Source organism: Sinocyclocheilus anshuiensis, unplaced genomic scaffold, assembly GCF_001515605.1.
Source record: "Sinocyclocheilus anshuiensis isolate Anshui unplaced genomic scaffold, SAMN03320099.WGS_v1.1 scaffold2109, whole genome shotgun sequence".
Classification (NCBI taxonomy): domain Eukaryota; kingdom Metazoa; phylum Chordata; class Actinopteri; order Cypriniformes; family Cyprinidae; genus Sinocyclocheilus; species Sinocyclocheilus anshuiensis.
The window spans coordinates 51297-74016 of record NW_015552709.1 but is presented as its reverse complement, the minus strand read 5'-3'; the positions used below and the strand labels follow the sequence as shown (position 1 = coordinate 74016).

The window sequence follows — 22720 nt, the reverse complement described above, 5'->3', positions numbered from 1 at the left end:
ACAATTATTTGCACTTTACTGACAATAGTAGCTCAATGAAATGAATTTTTCAACAAAGCATCTGCTTTAAATGCAAGAATGTTCTGTTTTAACAGAATAACATAGCTTAAAAGAGATTGATTTGAAACTGAATTTCAGTATTTCATCATAAAAGGAGATACATTCTACTTACTGTATGATTAACCATCATTACTGGACTAGTCATGACTAGATGAACCAGACTTTTTTATTTTAAAACAAAAGTAATGTCAAATGTACGTGATCTACAGTACATCCACATGCGGTTTCATTACATAAAAAAATATGTATGCTAAAAGCAGAAGAATGCAAAATGATTTAGCAGTAGAATTACATACAGTTGAAGAAGACTTTTAATCAAAGCATTGATTTAAAAAAAAAAAAAGTTAATATTTTCATGTACACATTTTTTCCATCCCCATAAAAATCCAACATAACAATAAAAAATGTACACCACAGATTGGGTGCTTACAAAAAACATCACTCTCCAGCCAATGTGTGAAAAAAGAAAACCCTGACGAACAATTCCCACTTCTAATCAATGTGCACAGTTAAAAGATGGCTAAAATAATTACTTTTTAGAAATGATTACAGAAGTCCATAAAACAAAGAGCAACAAATTATAAGACATACATATTATGATTCTAAAATAGAAATACATCATAAAACATCAGAAATCATTCCACTCAGTTTACATGTTTTAAAGAATAAGCAGAATGAACCATATACATTTGATGCAGTCTAAAGTGATATAACACTTGGATTATCAATGAATAAAATATAATAATTAATTATGCCATTACATTAAAGAGTCGTATTATAATGGTAATAATTAATTTTCATTACAGTGTCTGTGCAGCAGCTAAACAGAATGAAAACATTGTGCACATTGATTAGAATATGTATTCATGGTGGATGATTGAGCATATTACATTATTGTGATTTAATGGATAGAATTTTCCAGCTTTCTGATTTTTAAATTCAAAGTTTTCTCTGTCTGGAGTACATTATAAATTATTTAAGTCATAATGGGAAAACATAGCAAAAATTAAATCATGTAAAAATGACAAAATATAATACAAATAAAATACAACAAAAAGAAACCAAAATAAAATAATAGAATATTTTAAAAGACACTTTTATTGTTACTGTTCTCTTGGGAACAAATTTGCCTAATTGATTACAGTTGTTCAAGTCTGCAGTGACATGAGGTGTAGCACCATTAGTTCATCACTGTCCAATCACAAATTTGAGTAGTACATTGACAGAATGCCTTCTGAAGCATTACAGTCAACTAAAAAAGACAAAATGTCAATAAATAAGAACAAAATGTAGGGAGCAAAACATGTACCAATGGCCAGCAATTTCAAGCAGTTTCAAAAGTAATTTGCTTAAAATGATATCCGATTACACAAGATTTTAAAAATGACTAACTAAAGCAAATCATTTCAAACAACAAAACAAAGTTTACAAAAATACACAATAGAAAACCACTGAGATGGGCAAATATCAAAGGTGCTATTTTTTTTTTTTTATCCAGCATGACATCATGCCAAAATTCAAATTCCATCACTAACAAGAATGGGTCGTACATTCGAAAGCCTAACATTTAATACATTTATCATGTTAAAACACTATAAATTACTCACCAGACTAACCAAGCTCAAAAAACGGATTAGTTCTATTCAAGACCCACAAACATAAAGGCATACAGTTACATTGGTTTACATTGATATCTAATGCCCTCTGAAATCACCAAATCTAATCACAGACTTATTTGGAGGAGGTTAAAGCCATCATAACGTCCGTTCAATGGAGATTTTCAAACTGCTGGCGTTACACACCAATTATAAACTGAAATCATTTGATAGATTGATGCATTGAGACAACGAATAGCTGATCACAGAATATTTGTGAAATCAAAAATGTTAACAGTACAAAAGTTGCCGCACCACAGTGATTTAATACATAAAATATAATATTAATATTATTAATAATAATATTATATAAATAGAAAATAATAAATGCTGAAATGACCAACTGTATGTTACATGATCTGTTCATAATCGATAAGGATTACTGTGAGATTAATGGTTAAGCTAAAACCTGAACCCTTGTTGAATCTACAACTAGTCATAAATAGACCTGAGCATGGAATGTGACAGGATGAGTTTACTGATCCTGAGAGAATGAATCAAGCAGCAGTTCTTAAAGGGATGGTTCACCCGAAAACGAACATTCTCTTATCATTTACTCACCCTCATGTCCTTCCAAACCTGTATGTCTGTATTTCTTCTGCGGAACGCAAAGATATATTTTGAGAAATGTCTCCGTGTTTGTTTTTGTCCATACAATGCAAGTCAGTGGTAACCAAACCTGGCTGGCTGCCAACATTCTTCAAAATATCTTCTTTTGTGTTCTACAAGAAGATTTGGAGCAACATGAAGGTAAGTAAATGATGACAGAATCTTCATTTTTTGGGTGAACTATCCCTTTAACTGTGTGGATGTTTTGTAGTACTACAGTGCCTGAATATAGCTCCTCATCCCTCATCAAACAGCTTCACCTGGATTCACCAGGCTAAATGCTAAATTCTGAAGCAGCGTCCTTCCTTCCCTCCACTTGTTCGTCACACTCTAAACATGAAGGCACTGAAAGCAAACCATCTAGCGGCCATTTGTGATGATCTATCCAGACAATGAAGTGAAATTGGAAATGGAAGGATGCAGCATTGCGTGTATAAGAAAGGACTTGGACTTAATCATTGAATTATGGGATAATACCTTACTCTCCGAGCCTCGAACGAATCTCGCAACCTGACCTTGAACTTAACGCTCACCAACTCTATAGCTACTTTTACTAGACTTTCACAACTATGCGCTAACACTTTCATACATGTATTTCTGTTATCCATCTTGGTTTGTTTCTGCTCTAAATCAACCCTAAAGTCAACATGCAACCTGGTGAGGGTCATCCTTCGACTACGTCTCGGCACTAAATCCCTGACAACAGGGTGCAGACTGTTTGGTATACGTATCAACGTTTTTTCTACAACAACCTACACCTTCAAGTTCACTAAAATTAAGACATAACATGCCAAAAAAAAAAAATGAAATGTCAACAATCAACACTGACATAAAATAAGTGAACAGGATGTGGAACTTATATTGAAGAAAAAAAAAAATACATGTAGAATTACATTATAATCAAGGAAACATGGTGTTAAATAGTGCTTCAAAGCATTTGGTAGCTCTGTCCTGGACGATTCAAAAGATACCAGGATGCTTGTGATGAAATGCTTGCCATATTAAATAGAGCACTAAATGATTCTGCGTGTCTGTGGTTATGCAGTCATCAAAAAAAAAAAAGTCACATTGTCCAGCTTGAACTGCAGAGTAACAACATGGCAGAAAACAACACAAAAATCCTCCTGGCCTGAGACTGAGAGGACTTAGAAAGTGTGAGCTCAAAAAAAACAAAAAAAACAAGTGAATTAGCGATTATATCATAAGGTGTAAAATAAGAGGTTCCGTTCAACGGGCCTGAATTTGCAGTAATTGTGGTTCTACATTTGCTTAATCCAAGTGAGACTGACACGGTCCCATGTAAGACCTTGCTGTTTCATGGCAGTGATGTGCAGCTAAGACTCAGTTTAGACCTGTACATTGCATTTATGCAAACAGACGGACAATCCCTGGCAGTGTCATGATGCGGCTTCAGATTCGAGAAGCACATTTTCCTCTGAGCAGACAAACTTCCTTTCAGCAAGGTGCGTGGGAGACGAGAGCAGCTTCTGATATTGTCAAACATGTAATTCCAGGCAGCATGTTGTTGATCCATATTAGCTGGCAGTAGTGAGGGCAAAGACAAAACACGATTGACCAATAGTTGCGATGATATTTTTAAAAGCAGCATGTGATGTTATGCTCTGGAAGACTAGTTCACAGGGGGACTGGATGGGGGTCTTTGTCTACAGTGGGAAACAATGTCTTTCAAGCAGCCCTCTCCTCCAGGGAGGGCTTTTTGCTGGGGAAGGGTTGGGCGTACAGACTCTTGCTGGTGCTGTCGAGACTCTGGAAGTATGGGTGAGACAGTGCATCATAAGCCGATATCCTTCTGGAGGGGTTAAATGACAGAAACCGCTGTGTAGGGAGAAAATGAGAAGAAGAGAAAACAATAAGTAAACAGTCTATGGCACTTTCATATATGTATATAAAAATGTCATTCTACAAACAGGTGCTATTTGTATCCCTCATATGCATTCTAAAATGACTGAGGTCTAGAGGTTACACATAAATGTTAAAAAAAAAGTTGTGATAATGACATCATCCTTTAATGAAATGAAAGTCTGCTTACTTGTTTTATTTTGTTATGATTGTAAGTACAAGCAAGTGATTGGTGATAAAAAAAATGGATAATTGTAAAAAGCATGAAATTCTCAAAGAAGCTACCTTGTAATTTCACGAAACATACCAAAAGATTTTAATATATAATATGATATAATATAAATATTTATACTGTACAAGTCAATAATGTTACCATTTTAAGGCATAACTGCATCCCAGAAAATGATATAAATTTACTGAAATGTATTCAAATGTAAGCTTAATATAATACAATATACTTTAATAACTAAAACATTATTTGCGTGATAAAATGGAAAAGGTTTTGGTTTCATAGAATGGCATTCTACAATTAGTATCAAGACATTTAAAATATCCTCAGTGTTGATATCTGCTACTTACAAGTAAAAGTGATTTGCCCAGCTCATCCATGTCAGGCACCAGGTCCTCTATGGGCTGGGGAGGGCGAGGGGAAAAGGCACTTTGTGGCAAGCCCACCTCCTGTGGCCAGTCCTCTGGAGAAGGGACCCCCACCACACTGGAATATTACAATCAAAACATTCAGTTGCTGCAATTTTAATTACGTCTCAATACAGTCTTATTAAACACAATTCTAACAGGTTATTGTTGGTCTAGCATTATGGTACTTACTCAAAAATCTTGCCTAACTGGTCAACATCAGAGTTCCCACGGAAAAGAGGGCTGAAGATAGAGAATGGTGAAAGATTGCAGTTAATTGCATGATTCATTTTACAGCAATAACTAGACCTAAAAGGACCTCTTTGTATTCATAATAAACTTAAACTATAAACTAAAATAAATAAACTAAAACAAATTATTTCAAATAAATAAATAAAACTAAATTAATCTGAAATAATACTGAAATTAATCAATTAAAACTAAAATAATCTTGAATAAGTAAAAAAATGAAATGGATCAATAAATGAAAATAACTCAAATAAAAAGATTAAATCAATCAATAAACAAAAACAAAATAACTAAAAGCTAAAATAATCTTGAGTAAATAAAACTGAAATTAATAAATAAAAATAAATAAAAAAGAACTAAAATAATCTTGAATAAATAAAACTGAAATTAATTAATAAAATAAATCAATTAAATAAAACTAAAATTAATAACCCTTAATACATAAGTGAAATGAATGAATAAACTAAAATTTATAAATAGCTTAAAACGCCATGTGCAAGACTGCAGCGACAGTCATAAAACACAGGTTATGTGTTTAGATGTACACTCTGCAATAATCACGAACAGTCTCCTGCCTGTCTTCTAGAAGTGAAGGCAAAGAGAAAGAAAATCCTCATAGGTTTCACTGTACAAACAAGGCCCTAAAGCCACATAACAGACATTGGCCTACTGTATTTGTGCTGTTTCCTAGCCAGCCTGAGGCTGAGAAGATCTGAGGGTTTTTTCAGCACATACTAGAGTCCACCCACCTGGACCGCTGCTGGTGTCTGTGGCTTCAGGCCAGTCAGGACACCCGTGGGTGGGCATGCTTCCCTTGGCATGCACACAAATTCCAGGAGCCACAAGCACAGGGCTCAGTCTCCAAAACACACCACACGGAGTAAAAGAGAGCGAATAAAATCTATTGATCCCTGCCTTCTGCTTTCCCTCTCCACATACCCCTATGTGAGAGCGCAAAAATGAACCGTGTGAAAGAACAGAAGCACGGAAATAAAGATAAATGATTTATGAGCTAAAATAAGCTCACTATCAAAGCGTTAGGTCTGACTAAGCTGCAAAAACAGCACTTGTAATTACCCCCGCCACCACCAGATGTCGCACAATAGCAAGACAAGCAGCAACCGTAATGTAAATTTAAATACCTTTAAATAAATAATATAAAATAATAAATAAAAATAAATAAAATAGATAAACTGTAGCACACTTCTGCAACCTACTGAAAACTGCCAAACATTTAGGGAGGGCAAATGCTCAATGAAAAGGAAATGGTTGTGTTGAATTTATAACAAAAAATGATTGTGATTTTAACAGTAAAAGACTGTAAAAATGCTACAGTAAAAACCTGTTAACTGGTTAACAGTATGTTTCCATACTATATACGGTGAATAAATGTAATTACATTTATGTATTACATAAATGTACTGTTAAAAATACGGCTTTTGGATCTTTCTTGACAACCACATGGAGCATCAGCTTGATCTCAACTGTAATCAGACAAAGGGCCAGAAGTGAGCACGTGCACGTTTCCTTACGCCTCCGTGATGTTCAAACACCCTCAAGACTAATTACAAGATGAGTGAGAAACATAAAGACAAAAGTCTGCATATTTTTCAGAAAGATTGTGACTTGCGCTATTCACTAACTTACAGCTACTATACAAAGGCGTCTTTGTACACGGTTAAGATGCTGCACATTCTTTGCAGGTGAGACGGACGCGTCGGATGCTCCCGATCCCTTTCACTTTGAACCCGCTTGTTAAAAAGAAAATTGCCATTATCGTGCCTTTCACCTACCGCATCAACTGCTGAAGCCCTCAAAGGCAAAGTCAGTCCCGAGCAGTTAAATCAGACAAAAGCCGTTCTATTTTCTAAAAGCGAGCGAGAGGAAAGATCTCACCTAAAGCAGTCGTGCCAAAACAAGTAACGTTATGGCTGAAAATCTCTAAAGCACAGTCTGCCTTCCCTTGGGCTACTTGCTGAATTAATTAGTGGCTTTTTGCACAAGGCAGACATTATGCCGGGGCAGAGGCTTCCTGAGTGAGTGGGCACAAGCAGGCACACACCTGGCCAGTACACGCAGTTGAGTCACGCTCCAAGTGCCAGTGTCTTTATCCTATCCACATTCCACCCGCGCCACCTCTGGAATGCATCGGTGCATCTGAATCGGTGAACACTGGCTCGCCGGAAAAGGTGTGAGTCAAGACGAATAATAGTGTCCACGATACAGGAAAGGAAAACTTTAGTTTAACACACGTGCAATGTCCTTGGAAACGCGTTTTTTGTGTGTTCATGCTGGCTTCATATGGTTCAGAAAAAAAAACTTTCCATTTTTAAGAGAAATATAAATTAAATGTAACCACCAAATCATGATTAAGTTTTAATAAGTTATGGCACCACCATATTTAGCAACCTGAACTAAGAGACTTAATGGACTTATTAGTATTATTATTAATAATAATAGAAGATTATGCCTAACTACGTAACACAAAATACTTACAATACTTCATAAGAATTTCAGTTTTGACTTTATGACTCATAAATATGTCATAAATATATACAGATTTGAGGTATTTGATTATGGCCAAAAAACATATTTACGATTATTTCGGTCAATATTGAGATTATCTACAATTACTCACTGACTGTAAACATTGTGCATTCATTAAAAGTTTTTTTCTTTCTATATATAAAAGAAAAAGTCATTGTATAATTTACAGTGAAAAAAACGTAAATTGACACTCCCAGAATTCCCTGCATGACACTTCATATTTTATGTTTTTTTTTTTTTGAAATAACATGTTTCTTCTTCGTTTTTTCTTATTAGACCATATTTTTTACGGTGAAGTTCTGGCAACCACAGCTGCCGGTATTTTACCGTAAATGTCACAGATTTTTTTTTTACAGTATGAACATCGTTGAAAAAATAAAATGAAGCACAATAATCATTTCATTATTGTTATTTACATTTTATACGCAGTATCTCTTCTTTTTGTGAGAGCAGCTTTAGGTTGTGAAAACAAGGACCTGAAAGCCGTCGTGCGTTAACTCTTCACTCGATATGCTCAACCCTTGTAAAAGCTGAATTTCAAAAGCACTTTATGTCATTCAGAAACACACTGACTGATCACTACATCCTCCATAAGACACAGATACAGACTTGCATGAAGTATGTCTAAACTTTGTGCATTGTGAGCATCAGACAAGTAAACATCTTTTATAAAACCCTCAACAAAACAACTGAGGCAAAACATGTCAAAGGCCCACATTACACGATCCTCTCCAGGAAAACACTGTCCCTTTAACAGTTAAACTTCCATCTTAAACAAAGCCATACAATATGTTGCTGGCTGAGGTGCTCTACATCTTTATAACTCTCAGGTGAATCGACTACCTCCATTACTGGAGTTGGCGCGTACAGAGCAGTGAACTTCTCAGACATCAGAGGAGAAACCTGGTCATTCAGAAACACACTGACTGATCACTACATCCTCCATAAGACACAGATACAGACTTGCATGAAGTATGTCTAAACTTTGTGCATTGTGAGCATCAGACAAGTAAACATCTTTTATAAAACCCTCAACAAAACAACTGAGGCAAAACATGTCAAAGGCCCACATTACACGATCCTCTCCAGGAAAACACTGTCCCTTTAACAGTTAAACTTCCATCTTAAACAAAGCCATACAATATGTTGCTGGCTGAGGTGCTCTACATCTTTATAACTCTCAGGTGAATCGACTACCTCCATTACTGGAGTTGGCGCGTACAGAGCAGTGAACTTCTCAGACATCAGAGGAGAAACCTGGTCCCAGGTGCCCTTTAATCTGCAACAGGTGGCCTTTTAAAAAGCATTGTTAATCACCTGCAGGAGGAGAAAAGGTGTGCTGGTAGCAGCAATGAAAGCCCCCCTTACTGTTCCACCCTCAGGCACTCATGGAGGCTCGCCAGAAGCCCAGCACAGTGGCGTTTTTATGGCACACTGCTTTAGAGATTGGAAACAAAACACTTGAATGAATATAACTGCTGTTTTAGGGTTTCTATAGTAATGAACAAACACAAAGCCACTATTTAAACACATAGTTATGCGCACACAACTAATCATAACTTTCCTATCTGAAAGTTTCCTATAGGATTATTGTATTAAGCACTGAGTCAGCTAATGTTTATCTACCGTTCCTGTAAAGCAAACACCATCAATGGATGACGGAAGGGGTGGACAGGTGGGCCCGTTAGAATGTGAAACACAGGATGTGTTTTAAAGTGTGTCCATGCTCGTGTCTGTGCTTTCCATTACAAATCTCCCTCTTCATCCGATTATGCACTTGTTATGGCACATCAGGAGAGAAAAACATCGGCCCACGCAATCCCCCCCAGCAACACGAGGAGGGGCGGTTAATTCAACATCATCGACAGGTAGGAATGGAATGTGGCAACAATGCATATACACATATGAACTTTTTTTATGCACCACTCTGTTCTATCTGTTTTGAAATTTGTGCCTTTCTGGCACTTAAGATGCTTAATATTGGTGACCAGTTTAATGAGAGAAATTGCTTCACATACCCCATCTAGATATTACTGATCATCTATATCAGTATTCTCACTGAAATAAGAAATGATGACAAAATATTATTTGCAAAACTCTTGTTCCAATATTTTGTTTGAGCAAATGTAATGAATCTTAAGTTTTCTCTTTATAGAGCTTTAAAGAAGTAAAATAATTTTAATGCACTACAATTTGGTGAAGTAGAAGCCACAAAGAAAAAACCGTTGAACTGTTAAATCCTGCTGTCACTGGATTGAGCAGCTTTAATAAATGCGTCAGTGTTGAGTTAAGCAGTTGGAAAGATTCGTTAAACCACACAGATCAACGGATCAGGTCTGTAGTGCCTGTCACAACTACAGTGACAGTGATACTGTGTGTTTTTTTTAATGTCTGTTTTAATAACCTCAGCCTCCTGCAAAAATGTGGTCAGATGTAGTATGGTTCTACATTTTTCCAGATTCTCTTTTAGCATTTCTGTTTTGTGTGTGTTACAGAGTTGGGTATAACGCGTTACTGTGTACTGTAATCTAATTACTTTTTCTCAAAAGCACTTTATGTCATTCAGAAACACACTGACTGATCACTACATCCTCCATAAGACACAGATACAGACTTGCATGAAGTATGTCTAAACTTTGTGCATTGTGAGCATCAGACAAGTAAACATCTTTTATAAAACCCTCAACAAAACAACTGAGGCAAAACATGTCAAAGGCCCACATTACACGATCCTCTCCAGGAAAACACTGTCCCTTTAACAGTTAAACTTCCATCTTAAACAAAGCCATACAATATGTTGCTGGCTGAGGTGCTCTACATCTTTATAACTCTCAGGTGAATCGACTACCTCCATTACTGGAGTTGGCGCGTACAGAGCAGTGAACTTCTCAGACATCAGAGGAGAAACCTGGTCCCAGGTGCCCTTTAATCTGCAACAGGTGGCCTTTTAAAAAGCATTGTTAATCACCTGCAGGAGGAGAAAAGGTGTGCTGGTAGCAGCAATGAAAGCCCCCCTTACTGTTCCACCCTCAGGCACTCATGGAGGCTCGCCAGAAGCCCAGCACAGTGGCGTTTTTATGGCACACTGCTTTAGAGATTGGAAACAAAACACTTGAATGAATATAACTGCTGTTTTAGGGTTTCTATAGTAATGAACAAACACAAAGCCACTATTTAAACACATAGTTATGCGCACACAACTAATCATAACTTTCCTATCTGAAAGTTTCCTATAGGATTATTGTATTAAGCACTGAGTCAGCTAATGTTTATCTACCGTTCCTGTAAAGCAAACACCATCAATGGATGACGGAAGGGGTGGACAGGTGGGCCCGTTAGAATGTGAAACACAGGATGTGTTTTAAAGTGTGTCCATGCTCGTGTCTGTGCTTTCCATTACAAATCTCCCTCTTCATCCGATTATGCACTTGTTATGGCACATCAGGAGAGAAAAACATCGGCCCACGCAATCCCCCCCAGCAACACGAGGAGGGGCGGTTAATTCAACATCATCGACAGGTAGGAATGGAATGTGGCAACAATGCATATACACATATGAACTTTTTTTATGCACCACTCTGTTCTATCTGTTTTGAAATTTGTGCCTTTCTGGCACTTAAGATGCTTAATATTGGTGACCAGTTTAATGAGAGAAATTGCTTCACATACCCCATCTAGATATTACTGATCATCTATATCAGTATTCTCACTGAAATAAGAAATGATGACAAAATATTATTTGCAAAACTCTTGTTCCAATATTTTGTTTGAGCAAATGTAATGAATCTTAAGTTTTCTCTTTATAGAGCTTTAAAGAAGTAAAATAATTTTAATGCACTACAATTTGGTGAAGTAGAAGCCACAAAGAAAAAACCGTTGAACTGTTAAATCCTGCTGTCACTGGATTGAGCAGCTTTAATAAATGCGTCAGTGTTGAGTTAAGCAGTTGGAAAGATTCGTTAAACCACACAGATCGGTCTGTAGTGTCTGTAGTGCCTGTCACAACTACAGTGACAGTGATACTGTGTGTTTTTTTTAATGTCTGCCTCAGCCTCCTCAGCCTCCTGCAAAAATGTGGTCAGATGTAGTATGGTTCTACATTTTTCCAGATTCTCTTTTAGCATTTCTGTTTTGTGTGTGTTACAGAGTTGGGTATAACGCGTTACTGTGTACTGTAATCTAATTACTTTTTCTGGTAATGCAGTAATGTAACGCATTACATTTTAAATTTGTGTAATTTGATTACAGTTACTAAAGTCAATATAATTACGTTACTTAAGTTACAAATGTTGTGTTAAGAAAAAAATATTTATATGCCTTTTAAAATCACGTTTTGCGCGGGGTCGACGGAGGCGCTGGTGCGATCACTTGCATTTTTTTCCTGATAACAGCGAAAAGAACTTGAAATGCTACGCCATTTTTGATCGTACATATAAGTGTAATACAACATTTGAATCTGTGAAGGGTCCACTTTTATTTGTGTACACTCACAATATCAACAAAAGATTGTGCCTTTGTAAAATAAAGAAAACAAACAGGGTGCGCTTTCAGCCGTCTCAGTCTCCGCAAACTTCTTTCTGAAACGCGTCACTAAAATGAACCAAAACTCAGAGAATACTTCACACACAGACATGAGAAACATATCTATGGAAAGCTTGAAGTGTCTACTTTTAAATGGAATATTCTCTGATGAAGTAATCCATATGAAACCAATGCGAGGTCCAGTCTTTCCCGTCTGAGCTTATTATTTGTAATTTGATCATGCCCACGCGCAGCACATGCTATTCATATGGTAATCATCCACGTGAGACGCACAAACCTGTAAACGCCCACATCACCTCCGTAAACAAAGCAGCAAGATTCATTTTTAGCATTCAAATATGCACTGTATGTTCATCGATACCGTTTTCAAATGTTATCAGAACCGTTTTCAATTTATTAAGGTTTTTTCTGTCTTTAATGCGAACACAGTTAAACACAGTTAAGCCAGCATACATATATACCCTACACTCAGCAAGCAATGTTGTATATAAAAAAACTGTATAGGCACATTTAAAGATACATTTTTCATTGTTAGTCAGGTTTATACTAAGAATGTTAAGTTTTAGAAATGGATTAAACCTTTAAGTCAAGTTGCAGTTTTCATACCTTAATATTTTTCAGTCGATATTAAATTACTAAAAGAACTACAATTTTCACTTTGAATTGTATTTTTTTTTTAGGTTTGATATGTTTTCAAAGTAACTTGAAGGTAAAGTAATTAGTAATCTGATTACTTTTTACATGCAGTAATCAGAAATGTAGGGGTGACCCCGAATAGTTGAAGATTCGATGCTTCGATAGGAGGAGACTGATTCGACTTCCAATCTCAGATCTCAATCTCTCTGAGTGGGGTATGAGTGGTTATGAACGAATGAATGAAACGCATTTGTCCGTGTTTCACTCCGTCTCGAATCGCGGAAAGCGCTTGAGAAACAGTCTCTTCCGCAGCTCGGTATGCTTTCAACTCATTTTTTAGTCTCGAGCAAGACTGTACGACATTCACATTACACAATTTGACAGATTTTTACGTAGAAAGGGCGACAGCGCACCTCATTAAAAGAAATGATCATTCATGTTTTCATAACCGCTGAAAAATCTATTTTTTTGCCCAGCCCTAATGCAGAATATTAATAACCATGACTGGGACTGTCATATACATAACTATTATAATGAGAACACTATTATAATAAAACGCTGTGAATTTTTAGAGTTTTGTTGCTGTGTTTTTGCACGTTGTTGCGTGAAGAACGCGTCCACAAAAGGAGTTCATTCAGAGCCGCACAGACACGTTCATGTGCATTTGGGGCATTCTGTGCAGATAGCCTATAAGTCGTAATATTAATGTTATGTTGTATAAATAACGAAGCGTATAATATATGAGATAAATGATGAGTTAAATCCCATTGATTAAAAATCTGCTATCGAATGCTTCACTCTACTCAGTGCGCGCAGCTCAAAACAGAAATGCAGAACATTAATGACTACTGTCACATAACGTTATAATGAGAGCACTATTGTAAAAAATTTTGTGAATTCTTAGGGTTTCGCTGACGTTTAATGTTAACTATCTTTTAATCAAAACATAAAACATTATTTACCCCGTTTGTATCTGCGAGGCGTCCGTTACACATTCTCCCTGTGTTAACGTAATTATGACTGTCGAATGTCTGACTTGACTTTTGGTAATATTTTGCCCCGCCCCCAAAACATATGATTCGACTATCAGCAAGATTCGAAATTACAATGAGAGCACTATTGTAAAAAATGTTGTGAATTCTTAGGGTTTCGCTGCCGTTTAATGTTAACTATCTTTTAATCAAAACATAAAACATTATTTACCCCATTTGTATCTGCGAGGCATCCGTTACACATTTTCCCTGTGTGTTATCGTCAGTAATTATGACTGTCGAATATCTCTCTTGATAATGTATTTTGCCTCCGCCCCCAAACATATGATTCGACTATCAGTCGACTATCGGCAAGATTTGAAAATTCCGATTCAACTATGAAAATCCTTAGTCGGGGACACCACTACAGAAATGTAATCAAATTACAATTTTCAAGTAGTAATAAGTATTTTTTTTTTTTTTTTTGAGTAACTTACCCAACACTGGTGTGTTATACCATACACATTAAAATATATAGTTTTACAAAATTACATCTAAAATTTAAAAATTATACAATTTTTTTTTTTCTAATTTTTAATTATATAATAAAAAAAATTATACGGAAGTCTTTAAATTACATGTTGTCACATGCCATAATGTGACTAATGTAAATACATTATTTTAATATATCATAATGTCCAGGCTTATTATGTAACTGTTCGTCAGATCAGTGGTTTTCATTTTATTATTTTAAGTCAGATTTAGTCATTAATGTCAGATCAGTAATTAAAAAAAGTAATAGTTTGAAGTTTATTTCAAATATTAAAATATTTTAATGTTAAGATTATTATTATTTAAGACACACCCTGTGCAATAATTATGTATAGACTCATCTTTATAGAAATCATAACTCTCATTTCTCCCTGTGTGCCGGACACATGCAAGCAATCAGGTTATCCATGCTTGACTCGTTTAACTGAGCATTACCCATTTGAATCCTCCATTTTACTTTGTTTTACAGTAAATGAGTTAAACAGTGATGCTGTGCAAACTTACCGCCGTCTGAACATCTCAGCAAAGATGCAGCCGACACTCCACAGATCCACAGGAGTAGCATAGCTGGACTGAAGCAGCACCTCAGGAGCACGATACCATAACGTCACCACCTGCACACACACAAAAATAATTATTAGAAAAATTAATACTAGATATCCTTATTTACATGGCATTACCAGCCACTACAGATGTTAACTGGTAGTAGATGCTCGTCTATATAATCAGTGACTATTCTTTTAGGCAAAATATTCCCTTAGATAAAATACAATATGAAACCATAAATATAATACCATACAATACATTATATTATATATTAAATACTATTTATATGTATTTATTATATTATAGATTTACTACTTATTAAATTATAATATTGCTTCATTAAAAAAAATTAATTGTAAAATTTAATTAAATTGTAAGTATTTAAATAATATTCATCAGACTTGTAACCCAAAGGTCGCAGGTTTGAGTCTCAGTACTGGCAGGGATTGTAGGTGGGGGGAGTGAATGACCAGCGCTCTCTTCAACCCTCAGTACCATGACTGAGGTGAGACCCTTGAACAAGGCACCGAACCCCCAACTGCTCCCCGGGCACTGCAGCAATATGGCTGCCCACTGCTCCAGGTGTGTGTCACTTGGATGGGTTAAATGCAGAGCACAAATTCCGAGTATGGGTCACCTTACTTGGCTACACATCACTTTTCACTTTAAAATTAAAAATCCTAGATTTATAATTCTGTATTTTATTACTTTATATTTATAATTTTCAAATTCTTCAAGTTAATTTCAGTGTTTTAACTGTATTGCTGCTGGCAATTTCTATACATGAGTGCTTGTTCAGTCTATATTGTAACTCTACCTCTAAACCAACCTCAATGACCAATCAAACACCTTATACAGGCTGCATGAGCCCAGGAAGACTCAGTATGCAGGATACTGCTGTTAAGAGCTACAGTAGGGAGAGCCTCCAGACAAAACTCAGTGACCCTGCTCCAGGGTGGACGGCTTCCAGGTGCTTTCCCTCCTCAGCGCTCTCTCTCTCGCTCTCCTCCCAGTAGGCTCTAGGCCCAGAAACCCCCAGGCTTATCAGCCAAATTACAGCCTGAAGCGTATATCAGTGACTCGTATCCCAAAATGTGCAGTGATCGAGGGTACACCAGGAACTGAAGGAAAGGGTAAATCCTTACAGTGAAACACAATGAAACTGACATGATCTCTGTTTAATTCTTGGGTTATAAATATAAGACGCATCAAGAACTGGTTCGGTTCAATTAACCAGACATGTCTACACTTACCATATACAGTAAAAACTGTAAATGGTTTAACATCATTTAGAATTTTACTGTAAAATACTGTCAAATGTATGGGTTTTTCAAGTAAAAACTATGAATGACTATAATTTATGGTGAAAATCCATATACATATCATTGTTTCTTATTTTTGTGATCAGTAATGCGCATTAGTGCGTTATATTTTATGTTATTTAGTTATGTGTTACACTGAAAGTGTTTTGTCTTGGTGTGTGTGACCTTGTGTATCGTCCCTATACCTTATTTTACCCATTGTACCTAATTTTGCAATGTGGAAGTAAGCCATTTTCTGTGAATGTGCAAGACTTCTGATTCATTAGCCGCTTCTTGCTAATGAATAGCAAACTGCTGAAACAGTAAAACTATTTGTGTTACAAGCCAGTGTGTTTGTGATTATTATAATAATTAATTAATAATATATGATTATGATAATAATAATTAAATATGTTAACAAATACCAGTTTGCAATATCATGAAGCATAACAGACTGTTGTTGTACAGCTAAAAGAACTGGAATTAGATGACACTGGAAACCTTGCATATTCAAATTACAAATGGCTACACGTTACATTAATATGGTCAATTTTACAGCCTGCATTATCATAGTGGTTGTCAGTACATTTTAAGGTAAAAAGCAGGTTTGGTAGATTAAGTATATTAAGATTTCATTGCTTAATAAAATATCCACGGTATAATATACAGGCACCAATATGCCATCCCGTAATAACTGAAACACTGTCACCAGATTTTTTATAGTGCAACCACAGCATCATTTTTTACTGTAAATTTAACAGGATTTTTTTATAGTCTATAGTCCAATATAAACTTATTAAAGCTAATCTTGAATTAAAATCTTCTTTCAGTATAACATCTTGGGGTCTTTAAGCTACGGTCAAAGAGTTTGTGGTAAAAACGCCCAACAACTGACACTACAGTGAATCAATTCTAGACGACATTGTCAGCTTGAATTGAATGCAAATCATTCCGATTTAGTATGTAAATCATTCTAATTGTAAAAGCCAATGACTCATTCATGTTATAATGGTTGAAATACGTTCACATTTTTCATATGTATAACAGACTATTTTTAGTGAGGGGACCGCAAGTGTGTTGACTCTTTTTCATTTAAGTCTTCTTGGTTTAGTGGAAATGGAGAGGAAGTTGAAGGTGAAATAAAAAGGATAAAACATTTTGGCCTCTTTGTTGCCGTGTGACCACAGCAAAAGCACATAATAGTTTCCTCTGGTGAACATCACTTCATTAGGAAAGTGTTTTTTTTATTTATAAAATTTTAGAAGTCAAAGATCAGACACATGGTGACTCAAACCAGTTGACTCTGACTCAAATGTGTTTACTAGTATAAAACAAATACTATGATAAGGACTGTATAAAGTTTATATTGGCTCATCTAAATGCCTTCTTCAATATTAAACTCTAAAGACTTCTAAAAGCCCGTTCTGATTCAGTCAAACAAGAACAAGTCTGCAAGCCCAACCTGACTCTATCATCTTCAATCCAAACATTCTGGCCCAGCTGAGCTTGTCAACTGCAATGAAACAAACCTTAAGCTGTTGTCTTATCTAAACGTACAAAAAAACGAGGGTATGCTGCTTGACTTCTAGGAAGAACCACATACCGCTACTGATGTTCAAGCTGAAGTATATCCGCTTGTATGACAGTGTTAATAAAAGGCTACACCGCAAGCATATACACGCACTCGCTGGCTCACACAGCATCTCGCTAACAAGCTGCAGCTCAGCAAAGGTTAAGATACACTGCAGTGATTAAACACTGTAAACCCTCAAAAGTACAAGACAAACTGACTGATAGCACTTCAGAATTATTGTACCAAGGCACATGATAAAACGCAATGGATTCTGGAAATATCAGAATGCATGCAAGAGTTGTGGTTTTCTTCGATGTTTCTCTCATGGTGCGACACTCGAAGATGGCAACAGCCTGTGACACTTACCCACAGAGTTCCTCTGTCAAATGGCACATGCCGCAGTTTGCATCATGACACCAATAGTAGCACAGACAGCAGTGTACTCACATCACCCGAGCTCACATCAAACACAGAATATATGTCAGAGTGGCTGTATCCCATGACTTCAAAGGATATGCATGTAGCTTCTGACGTAAATTGACAAAGATTTGCAGAAAAGGAACTTTTTCATCATCATTTTAATATTACCATTATTAAACCAAAAGGACAGAGAGACTACTGTACACTTAAAATGTAGAAAGTTGAAAGCAAAGCATGTTATGCAAGTCATGGAATTTCAAAACTGAGATTAACCTGTTTAATCCAGCGGGCCACTACATTAAAAAGTTCTACCACTCTATTATCAGTCATTTTAGGTGCCTACTGATGTTGCATACAATAGACAACTTTTGGAAGAGCTTTTGTACAGGTTGCTCAGTGTGGTACTTTTTAATTTATGCTGTCATTTTCTATTTAGTGACCACTGAGCAAAATGCCTTATCTCAATGTTTTCTTTAGGAGTTTTTATAGAAATATGGGCTCATTGGTCACTAAAGTTGCCAACTTGTCTTACAACTTGTATGATAATTGTACAGTATGTTTATATGAAAGACATGACACGTTCAAAAACTGCTAGCAGAATGTTCTTAAAAAATAAATAATAATAAGTTAAAATAGTTATAGTTATTTTTAACTATGGTACCATTCTAAGGTTTGGGTCAGAAAGATTTTTTTTATATATATATTTTTTTATATATTTTTCATTCAGCAGGGACACATTAAATTGATCAGACATTTACAATGTTGCAAAATATTTCTATTTCAAATAAATGCCACTCTTTTGAATTTTCTATCAAAGAATCACAAAAAGAATGTATCATGGTTTCAACAAAAATATTAAGCAGCACAACTGTTTTCAACATTGATGATAAAAAAAAAAAATCTTGAGCACCAAATCTGAAGGATTTCTGAAGGATCATGTAACACTGAAGGACTGGAGTAATGGGTGCTGAAAATTCAGTTTTGCCATCACAGGGATAAATTGCTTTTCTAAATTGAAATAATATTTTACAATATAACTGTTTTACTGTGTTCTTTTTTTTTTTTTAATAAATGCATTGAGCATAAGAGACCTATCGACTCTTATCGACCCCAAACTTGAACGGAAGTGAACGGAAGCACAGCATAGCATAGCATAACAACCAGATGCACTAGTCAGCCTTATTAATTAGTTGTTACGCAAATAGTTGAATAGTTGACATCATGACTCACTCATCTGCACTTTAAATATGCATCGGCCTTGTCCGTGAATACTTGGAAAAATCTGGGCATTAATGGGTTAACATTTCATCTTTGGATATGATTTGCTTTTTATTTGATTGCATATAATAGTTGCTTTGAAAAGAATGTCCTTTCAGCTAAAAGATTCCAGTCTGTATACTTTGGATTGAGCATGAATACATGCTTGCATTTAAAGTTTCTGTCTCTCCTCCTCTCTAAGTTTCTAACCATGCTAGTGGTTGTGCGACAGGGTAGCCTACACGTTTTTCTGAAACTGGCCGCTAATAAAAGGGTCAGATAAAGCAGCTCTGGCTGACTCCAGATTAAAAGAGAGCATTCTGTGCATTCCTGTCTGGTGAGACAGTGTGGGCCCTCTCAGCACGAGGGAAACCAATAAACTCTTCTCAGCGCCACTGACCAAGCATATCCAAAACGGCCCAGCAGCTCAACTCTTGCACTGGGCCACCCTGCACTTCTCTCTACCCCACTCCAGCTAATGCACTCTAGCCCCCATTACCCAAACCCCTCCTTCTGATTTACCTCAATAGGTTTAAAACAATAGAGACACAATGTGATTCAGAATGAGCCTGGCTGATGGAGTTGGCTAGTTGGAGTATTGTCTCTATCAAAGGAAGAAGGATGAAAGGCCCCTTCAACACAAGACGTTCATCCGCATTCTTTCAGGCCGCCCCGGACACTTTTAAAGGGGCAAGTCCGCTAACTTGGCACAGCACAATGCCGTTTGCTAAAAATGAGCCTCCATGATGACCCATTATTCAGCTGGTAATAGATCAGTGAGTGATATCATTAGCTAGCTCCTGAAAGCCTTCTGCACACTAACGATGTGTAAAACTACATATTTTCAAAACTGATTAGTTGGTCGATTGCATGAGTGACTAGTCAACTAATTCGACCTACATGTATAATTATGCTTTACTTAGAGGCAAATTTACATAAGATGATCTTATGTTTAAAAAAAGCTAGGCAGAGCGCAATGGAATGGAAAGTTATTTATAGAAACTATATAACTATATAAAGTTTTAAATTATTTAAGTTAAAGTTTAAAAAATAAGTAAAATTGTTATATATATATACTGTATTTTGGTACAAAAGGTTTTCAGTAATAAAATATTTTAATTATACATTACGGTTGGACTGAATGCACAGTCTATTTTTGTATTTGCTGTGCTTGCACATTGCAGTCATATTGAACAAGCCTCCCTCCTCACCCCCAACCATGATTTTTCTTGGGACGAGCCATTCTTTGCTTCCCAGTCAAACAGGCTGTAAACACTATTATTGTGAAGCCCAAGGATTTTCCCCTAAAAATCGGTTTAAAATGGCAACAATACTACCAGGTTTGGAGATTGGAGAAAGATATATGAAGGCCCAAGCAAGCAGCATGCATAAACTGTATACAGTAAAGAAAAAAAACTTCACAACTGTTTCCAAAGTATGCAGAGCTTACAGGAATGCTGTATGGGGCCCTCTCTGAGTGAACAAAGAAAGCACAGTCAGACTCCTTTTCCCCAGCACTACCACATCCGCACATCATTAGTTGGAAAATTCCTGATATATGCTGTAATTTTGTTTTTTGCTCTGGTACAGGGCAAGGCTTTAATATCCAGATGCCACTGGCTCATGCAACGTACCCCCAAATCAGTCCCCCCCAAATTTTCCTGATTGCCTGCAGCCATCGGTCTGTCAACAAATAATACTGACAAGGTCCAGGAGCAAGGGTTCAGCGCTCTCTGTGGACCGCTAGCATAAGTGGTCACACAGGAAATACCAAATAAGACGCTCCCTGTGCATTGTACTGCACCACTTTGTGTGTCTGTTGGTGTTTGGAAGCCCCCTGCTTTTTCCGCTTGATTTTTTCTCTCTTCCTTTCTCCTTTTTGAAATACCGGGGGAGATATCTAAACATTCCCAGAGTGTGCCGCACGTGCTCTCCTGTGTGCCATGTTTTCCTTTTTCCAGGCATGCCGCTGCCTCCGAGTCTGTCCAAAGCAGAAGCACATTGTCTGGCAACAAACAAGCCGCTGCACTCAGCTCAAACCAGGACTGGTCTACAAAAAATCTGGCTGGATTCAGCTGAACCTAAACAATTTTTCATAATAAGATTTATGATTTGGACAGAATGTCTTGCTAAGAAACACAACTATTTGGGAAACTCAGCGTACCAACCCCCCTGTGCCTTTCAAAACTTGTTTCAACGGCAAACGCCCGTAGCTTGTTTCAACCTGGCTACATTTTTGCTAAATCCAGTGGTGGAAAGATTACTGAAAAAATATACTCAAGTAAAAGTACCATTACCTTCCAAAAAATGTAGTGCGAGTAGAGTAAAAGTACTTGTCCAAAAAAATACTTGAGTAAGAGTAAAAGAGTAGCCTATTTAAAAGGTATTTCTGGGGAAACTTTTTCAAAGGAAAACACACACACACACGTCTCTTTGCTGAGCCGCGGCGGTCTCTGTGAATCAGCAGCACCTACAACTGAATGGAACAAAAAGTGTTGAACTTGAAAATTGTTTATGTGCGAGTGCACTTGCTAATTGAAGGCGGAAGGCGGGAAAAAAAAAAAAGTTTATTAACGAGCTGCAGTTTGATTACATCACGCGCTGGCACAGATGCAGTATATTAACGCCACGGGTCATCAATAAGGTGCAGATTGGTCCTCAATTTGTTTCCAACACACTTTTTCACAGCGCGCATCACGCGCTCAAACTCATCAAAAGTCAACAAGTTCAACAAGCAACAACGACTTATCCAAGTGACTGCTGCAGAACGCACGCGAGAGAGAGACGAGGCAGCGCAGATCGCGCGTCTAATAAGTGAGTTGGGAATTTACCGAACGTGGCACTTGCGCGAGTTAACACTGTACGCAATACCCGCAACCTCACACCAAATTTCAGGCCGTGTAGATAGGCAAGCATATATACAAATAATTCCAGCAGCCACGATAAACAATTGCCGGTTAAAGTTTTTTCTATGCACAATTTGATTTGACGAAAGTCACGAGACCTATTACTATCTATCCAATCACGTTGATGGATAAAAATAAAATTAAAATAAGCATGTAACGACCACAAACGGAGGAAAATAGCGGAGTAAAAGTACCGATACATCGCTTAAAATGTACTCAAGTAAAAGTAAAAGTACACAATTTTTAAACTACTCAAAAAAGTACAATTGCTGATAAAAACTACTTAATTACTGTAACGTGAGTATTTGTAATTCGTTACTTCACACCCCTGGCTAAATCTAAGTGTCATGGTCACATGGGAAAGGCTTTATATGAACAAAACTCTTTCGGGCAAGTGGAA

The 22720-nt window shown here is 36.6% G+C and overlaps 1 protein-coding gene across 1 annotated transcript in view; it reads right to left on the bottom strand.

Moving 5' to 3' along the window:
• Positions 1-2457: 2457 nt before the first annotated feature.
• The window catches only part of LOC107667775 (cyclin-dependent kinase 6-like), a 46474-nt gene continuing 26211 nt past the window's right edge, over positions 2458-22720 (bottom strand). Inside the window, exons 5-8 of the mRNA XM_016459499.1 lie at positions 14822-14931; positions 5013-5063; positions 4764-4899; positions 2458-4160 (exon numbers count right to left, since the gene is read on the bottom strand). Of these exons, the coding sequence (XP_016314985.1) occupies positions 4011-4160; positions 4764-4899; positions 5013-5063; positions 14822-14931 (447 nt within the window). The 3' untranslated portion in view covers positions 2458-4010. The remainder of the gene's footprint in view (positions 4161-4763; positions 4900-5012; positions 5064-14821; positions 14932-22720) is intronic.